At 34.4% G+C, this 7,695-nt stretch overlaps 2 protein-coding genes across 2 annotated transcripts in view; both read right to left on the bottom strand.

The window, feature by feature from the left end:
- Positions 1-936: 936 nt before the first annotated feature.
- LOC107669065 (spermatogenesis-associated protein 4-like) lies at positions 937-5,338 on the bottom strand. The gene is made up of 6 exons (XM_016461163.1): positions 4,874-5,338; positions 4,387-4,516; positions 4,099-4,217; positions 3,503-3,723; positions 3,251-3,403; positions 937-2,343 (listed from the first exon to the last, which is right to left on the bottom strand). The coding sequence occupies exons 1-5, from the start codon at positions 4,972-4,974 to the stop codon at positions 3,291-3,293; spliced, it is 684 nt and encodes a 227-aa protein (XP_016316649.1). The 5' UTR covers positions 4,975-5,338; the 3' UTR covers positions 937-2,343; positions 3,251-3,290.
- A 149-nt stretch (positions 5,339-5,487) lies between these two features.
- The window catches only part of LOC107669069 (ankyrin repeat and SOCS box protein 5-like), a 4,571-nt gene continuing 2,363 nt past the window's right edge, over positions 5,488-7,695 (bottom strand). The window contains exons 4-7 of the mRNA XM_016461166.1: positions 7,036-7,189; positions 6,776-6,910; positions 5,854-6,045; positions 5,488-5,750 (exon numbers count right to left, since the gene is read on the bottom strand). Coding sequence (XP_016316652.1) covers positions 5,623-5,750; positions 5,854-6,045; positions 6,776-6,910; positions 7,036-7,189 — 609 coding nt within the window. The 3' untranslated portion in view covers positions 5,488-5,622. The remainder of the gene's footprint in view (positions 5,751-5,853; positions 6,046-6,775; positions 6,911-7,035; positions 7,190-7,695) is intronic.

Genomic DNA, 7,695 nt, shown 5'->3' with positions numbered 1-7,695 from the left:
CCTATTACATTTCCAAAGTAACCTTCCCAACACTGTTGATCAAACGTGACAGTTTACATTGTTACAAAAAATATATATTTCAAATAAATGCTGTATTTTGAGAATTCTAAAAAAATATTGTTTTCACAAAACTATTAAGCAGCACAACTGTAATAATAATGCAAAATGTTTCTTGATCAGCAAATCAGCATATTCAAATTATTTCTGAAGGATCATGTGACACTGAAGACTGGAGTAATGGTTCTGAAAATTCAGCTTTGCATCATCAATATATTTTAAAATACATTCAAAAAGAAAACACTTGCAATTTAGAAAACATTGGAACAGTTTCAATTGAATGTAATTTGATAATCTGATAATTTGACTGCATTTTACTGTATTTTAAATAAATTTAGCCTGGGTGAACATAAGAGACTTCTTTCAAAAAAAACTTTTTTCTCCAGTTCCTTGCTGTTCAGAGTGCTGTTTTCATTTTCTCACTTTAACGGAAGACTCCTGAGCTTCTAGCCATTCTTTAAAGGCTCACTAATACAGAAGTCCACCAAGGCCATTTTTACAACAATATGTCGCCACATTGAGTCACATGAAGGCACCAATGACAAGAGAGAGCACAGAGTGATATGAGATATGAAAGTAGCACTGGTATGCTGCCATGGAAAACATTTGGTTTATTAAAACAATATATTTGACCACTGACTGCTTTAATGAACCAATCTAAACCAATATACTTTGTATATACAGTAGATGGATGTAATGCATATACAAATGTTGGTTGCCTAGTGGTCAAAAAACACTTTTTGGGGTTATTTCTGTACACTAATAGTTCATACAAAATACATTTTTCAAATATATTTTGTGTTCCACAGAAGTCATGAGGGTGAGTAAATGATGACTCTTTTAATGAAAAAATATTTTAATTTTGGGGTGAACTGTCCCTAAAAAAAAATAATTTGTTTGTCAAATCATTGAGAGTAGACACCGATTTCAGTAACATCTCAGCTATGCTAATGATTAAATGACTGCATTCAGGGTCATTCGCACCTCATGGCATTTTATTCCGCACAAAGCCTATTATTTGTTTTTTTAAATGTCCATTTCAGACGGAAAACAGCATAAGCATGTAATAGGGAGGAGGGTGAGAAAAACAGAGGGAGCGTGAGAGAGACGAGGTCTAAAAAGTTATTTTCTAGGCACATTGATGAAAAGCAGTATGCTTGCTTTAGATATCCATGGCAACCTTATGCTATGAATTGAGTCTGAAAGATGCATGGTAACACAGCAGATACACTCTTTATGTTTGACAGAGGCGCTGAGCGTGTGAGAGTGTTTGTCTGTGTGTGAGACTGAAAGGGACTGTGTAACACTGTGTGTTTGTGTGTGTACAACGGGGAGAGAAACAGAGTAAAAGAGGCAGAGGGGGTAAACAAGGACCCGGGCAACTTGCCTAAATCCTGCCTGTCTCACAGTGAGTTTGCTAAATGAATATCTAATTTGCAGTGGGTCTTAGGTGGAGCGGAGAAGAGAACATGCTGTGCCTTTCATTTAAAACTGAGCTATCTCAATACAGAGATAACAGAGATGCAACAACAGGCTGAAGAAGGCCTAAGAGCTACTGGGGTTAATTGATAAATGTTAAATTTAAGCTCAGATGTTCTAAACCTACATGATTTATTTTTTGTCCATGGAACTCAAAAGGAGATTTTTAGGAAAATGTCCAGACTGCTCTTTTTATACAACAAGAAAAAACCCAAGCCGTCCCATAAAAAGCCATAGAAACATCAAATCATAAGGAGCAGAAGAAGTATTTTTAGTAACTTAATTTATTCAAATATCATCACACATTTAATAAGAGCTATGGATGAAAGCAGAATTAAAATGATTATACACATATATTAATCTATCGAACTGATACCAATTTTTGGTTGAACTATAAGAAGCAGTTCTTCTGAAAAATATTAATTGTTTACACTTTAAATATGTGACTTGAATATCACAAGAGATGGAAATATGCATTTCATTATAATAGATTTGTTGACCTGTATGGTGTAGAGAATTCAAATCCAATGCCAATCAGAACAACAAGTCTTTAGAAGCTAATAAACGTGGATTTTTATATATTTTTTAGTCTGTGTTCTATTTAAACATGGACAACAAAAGCAGCCTGCACACTGATGTGTATGCTTGTTAGACTGGTTTTTATTTATTGTGTGAATGAATCTTCTGCTTAAATTTCTAGGGCCACATTTTGAAATGTGCTTTGAAGACCTTTGTAAGACATCTACCTTAAACATAGATTCTCATAATTTGCCTCCAATTTGCTTCTGATGCCAGATGCCACAGAACCTGCACATAAAGAAGACAAACATTCCCTAAATACAATATAGTTAAACAATGATAATACACTTGTGACTCATGTTGGGCAGCAGTATATTTTAGTATTATTTATATACTATTATAGTATTTATTAACATTTTTATGAGTTTTTTATATTTATGTTAATTTTAGATTAATTTTAGAAGTAATTTTGTTATGTGCTTGTCATTTTTTTAATGTTTCTATCTAGATTTAGCTTTTTTTTTAGTCTAAGTTTTAGTAATTTTAGTATTTCAACTTAAGTTATTTCAATTAGCTATTAAGGCAACATTTTCAAAAAAACATTTCAATTTTTTAAAATCTAATATTTGTATTTCATTTCACTTTCAGCTTTATTTTCAGTTAATTTCAATTAACAAAATCAATTTTTATTCGTTTTAGTTAACAATAACAACCATGTTGGGCAATAGTGTTGCTATTGTGCCGATAATTAATTATTTGTAGATGAATGACATTTCTTGATAGCAAGGTTTTATATCTTAATTTTTTTCAACAGAAAAGCTATTTTAATCATAATAGTATTTTATTCAAGTAGAGTGGTAACATTAATACTCTCGACAACATTAGAAATGTTTTAAATGTTGTGTCTTGTTCTCTCAGCTGTTTTGAATCAGAACAAGTAATTTATTAATGAATTATTCTTTTGAGTAGGTTCCTTTTAATTAAACGGTTAAGCAAAACAGTTTGAAATGTTTTGCCATGTATTGCAGTGTATGTAGCACTAAGGGTTTATCTTAGCAAATTTTTAGTAGTTTATAGCCTTGCCAGGTGCAATTTTTGAGGAGCTTTTGTGATACTGCTCTGTGAAAAAAACAAACAAAAAACAACAACAACATGGTTTGTTAAAATTTAGATAATATTTAGACTGTTGGCTTACATATGTCTCATCTTCTTGTTGGCAAGGTAGAGCCAAGGACTTAACAAGATGCTTGACTGGTGTTCATCTGCAGGTTTGGCTCGCTCTGGTAGGCTAACAGCAGAGGCAATCTGACAGCCTGTTCTCCAAGAGTGGGCTTAACATTGAATCGTTCTATCAAGAAGTCAAAGAAATATACTCTACAGTAAAGCATCCTTCCCCAAGACATACAAATCTCAGGGCAAATAGAAAGATTCATGGTGTGTTACTCACTTGGGTCTTGTGTTCTCTCCTCTTTTCTCTGTTCTATGTGTCTGTGCATGATCGCAAGGACCTTGCGCTGGTTGGAGATGATGTTTGGTTCAGCTATAACCTCACTGAGACTCAAGTTGCTCTTTATGGCCACTGAGGCTGTGGCTCGAGCCACCATAGGCAACTGGTCTTGATAAGCCTTATCTGTGAAGCCTTGCTCCACCTTCTGGATGGTCTGGATCCTACAGGAAGCATAAAACGAGCCAAATGTAGACAAGGTGTGAGATTAATTAGTCCTTAACCTTTGAAGCATATGTAACACATTACAAAATCATGGCTGCAAGCCAATTTGTATATTTGTTTTACACACCTAAAGCATGTACATGCAGATGAAGCAGAATTAGGCCTACATATCCATCCTGCAAAACGTATCCTCCCTTTCATTTGAACATAATTGTGTCTTTTGAAAATGAAAAGTGGGCTTTATATACCAGAATGGAGAAAAACTAAATGTGAGTATTTGAAAACAATGCCTAAAGGGCTATTTGGCTAATATTTGATTTATATTATCTGATGGGAATGAAAAATGCATAAAGAAAGTAAATATGAAAGCTCACCTTCTGTTGGTCAGGAAGGTGTAAATCTCTTGCACGAGAAGCTCTGCAGCTCCAGGTTTACAGTGGATTGTGCCATCTATGACCTCTTTCATCAGACTGATGTTTTGCTTCTCAAAAAACTTTTAAACAACCAAAGGTGTATTACAGAAAATATCTTTATTAAACAGCTAGATCTTTATTAAACTGGCATGGTTTAAGAAAAAATAGGCCAAAGCAAAATAAACATATCATGAAAATAAATTATCAGTTATTGCATGTCACTTGTATCATTTCTCGTCTCAAACTCACTCTCTCAATCTGGGACCAGTTGGATTGTTTGGCAGCCAGTGAAGCTCCATTATCATAGGAGTGCATATGAAAATCCCTTGGGAAGTACCAGGAAAATATTTCCGCCACTAGGTATCCATTGGAAAGGTCTCTTTGGTCAAAAGACAGCAAGGCATGTAAGTACATTTCATATTTAGTAGTAATTCAAAGTCCTTTCAATTTTGTTTATTTTTGAAAAATCGTTTTTGAACCACATTTGTTATATTTTTCAGATGTTAAATATTAACATTTTATTCAAAATGAACAGAATCGCCGGATGTTTACTAAACAGCGAAATAGAGTACTCATTGGGGAATTGTAAATGAATATTTATTGTATTTGATTAGAAAACTAAACTAACTAGCTACATAGCACTTGCAAGCTTTTATACAAGTGTTACAAATATATTGATATCCCCTAAATGGCTGACGTTTTGGGGATTTACGGCATCTTCTCTAACGTTACTCACCTGCGCACGTTTTTTGGGAAAAACGATAATTCAAGACTTTGCAGCCATTTCAAAACCTCTCGTGGTAGACCAGCCTTCTTAGGGGACTGCGAATAGGCCATTTCTTACTATAGGTAACGACAGAAACGAGGAGCAGCCTGTTTGTTAGAGGAAAAAGACAAGCCCCTTCGGTTCATTGTTTACAGTCGCATGGAAACAAGCTTACTGACGACACGCTCTGGAATTGATGTGCTGCCACCTGCTGGCAGATCATATGTTTGATTTGTAGAACATTCGACCTACTGTGATCTTTTTTACACTATGGAAGTCAATGGCTACCGTCAACTGTTTACCAACATTCAACTTGATGCAAATCATGACAAAATTTTATTTTTATTTGGGGTGAAATATCCCTTTAAAGGAACACTGGGTCACTGGAATTAGATATTTTCAAGACTAACAAACGTTGCGAAAATTAACCATGGTTTTATTGTAGTAAAAGTGTAGTAACCATGTTTTTTTGGCATATTAGTTACCATTTGTATAACCACAGTTTTACTACAAATACCATGGTTAAACTATGGTCAGTGTAGCAAAACCATGGTTAATTTGTGTGTAGGCCTATAGGCCTATATTTTATTTATTAAAGTAAGATAAACTAAATTGGGTACCAGTCACAAGTTTATTTATATACCATCACTGGCATATTCTTGTTAAATCAGGCCACAGACATGAAGTCAATACAGTAATACTAAGCAAACATAAGGACATTATCTATGTTGTAGAAAGTTCTTCATGGATTTAGGGAGGGGCAAATGTGGTAGAAGGTGCAGTCGGGAACGTCCCAAACCCTCCCTGATTTGCTGACGGCACAGTTGACGCAGAGAACGGGGTGTCGCTGTAAATGAAACAATACTGATAAAAGCTGATGCAGTAAAACACGTAAAAGTCAAAACATCAGTGACTTTTGAGCCTATCATGCTGCTGCACATGTAACTCACCTTCATAAATCAATAGGAATCCCTCTGTAAGGCTCCCTGGAGGAGCAGCCTCCACGGGCCGCTTATACTCCAGGTTGCGTGCATTTACATCTGCCCCAAATTCTAGCAGGAGCTTCACTATGCTTATACAGTCTTTCTGCGCTGCTGCATGAAGAGGACTCTCCAAATGTGTGCCTCTCTGCACATTTGCACCTGTGATGGTGACAATTTTGTGACATAGTAACACAGCATAGGTTATTTTCCAAATATTAAGCACAACTGTGATCTACCTGTAGGAGTGGGTGATATATCACTTAAAACAAATTGCCTAGCTTTTATGTAGTGTCTTACAGTTATGATTCTAGTATTTACGTTTATTTTATTTATTAACAGCATTTTTATTTACTATCGCATTTTGTTTGATCAATATTTCAGTTTTCATATTCAGTTTTGTTATAAACTATTATAGAGTTATTTTCATAACTGCTTATGCTTATTTATACCTGTAAAGCACTTTGTATTGCATTGGATTTGCTGAAAGGTGATTTTGGTTGAAATCAAGTTTGATTGATTGAACCTGAATTGTGAACATGAATTTGCATTCTGTGATGAGATTAAAAGAGTCATTTGAGTCGATTCTTTTTATGAACCGTTTTCACTCATGTTAACTGGTTTAATTCAGTCTCTGAATGAACTCACTAAATCTGTCAGAGCGGTTAGACATAATGAACTCCACCTTATTGTTACTTTCAGCATTTTCCATCTTAAAATGAATCTACTTTTTATGTGCTTAAGTCTTGTGAAACTTAACTGTAATTTCAGGCTGGTTGTGTCAAACTGACCATCCGCTAAATTTGAAAAATTACAGTTAGATTGTCATGAAATTTGTTTGTCCCTACTTGTCAGCACAGTTAATTAATAGTGTGAATTTGGACTTGTTCACCTCCATCGAGCAGCTTGCGGGCACATAAGAACTCCTGACATCGACAAGCACTGTAGAGAGGAGTGCCCATGTGAGGGATTTTATAGTCCACATCCACACCCCATGCAATCAGTGCCTCCACACACTTGCTGTGGCCTTTGAACGAGACCATAAAGCCATGTCATATTAAAAACTTAGAGAGTCTATTAGCAAGTCGGCTAATTCGGGCTAATTTTGATTTGTGCAGGACTATGGTACTATAATGCCAGTCTTATACCCACCCCTGCTGACTGCCTCATGGATGGGTGAAGGCTGGCATAGAGCCAGGGCCTCTGGTCTGGCGTCACTCTGCAAAAGCAGCTCTAGACATTCCAAACTGCCAGCTGAGCAGGAATTAAACAATGGAGTCACTCCATCTATAGTTGTCACATTAACCTGAACACACAGACATAGAATACAAGACAAAAGAACAGAATGTGTCATCAAATTATATGAAAAATGCAACAGCTGAACACAAATGTTTACAAAATGTTTTATCCCGTTTTATGGCTTAAGTGTTTACCAGATTATAAGGGTTTGCTGTAACTCATGTATTCGAATAGACAAAATAATAAAAAAGATATAATATATAGTATATTAATAATATAATAATGACAAAATAAAAGATATAATGATTATATATAAAAATTAAAAATAAAGATACAATTTTCTAGAATTAATAGTTAATTAGAATTAATAATTGAATACATAAAATAAACAATAGAACAATATAATACCATATAATATAATAATGACAAAATAAATTATATTAATATAAAAAATAAAGATACCATTTTCAATTTACTAGCAATTTCTGGGTGAACAATGTTTCTAAACTACACTATTTTTTTTATTTTTATAGAATTAATAATGAAATAATAATTGATAATTAAAAAAATAAT

Source organism: Sinocyclocheilus anshuiensis, unplaced genomic scaffold (assembly GCF_001515605.1).
Source record: "Sinocyclocheilus anshuiensis isolate Anshui unplaced genomic scaffold, SAMN03320099.WGS_v1.1 scaffold124, whole genome shotgun sequence".
In the NCBI taxonomy this organism is placed as follows: Eukaryota; Metazoa; Chordata; class Actinopteri; order Cypriniformes; family Cyprinidae; genus Sinocyclocheilus; species Sinocyclocheilus anshuiensis.
This window is presented reverse-complemented; position numbering and strand designations above follow the sequence as displayed.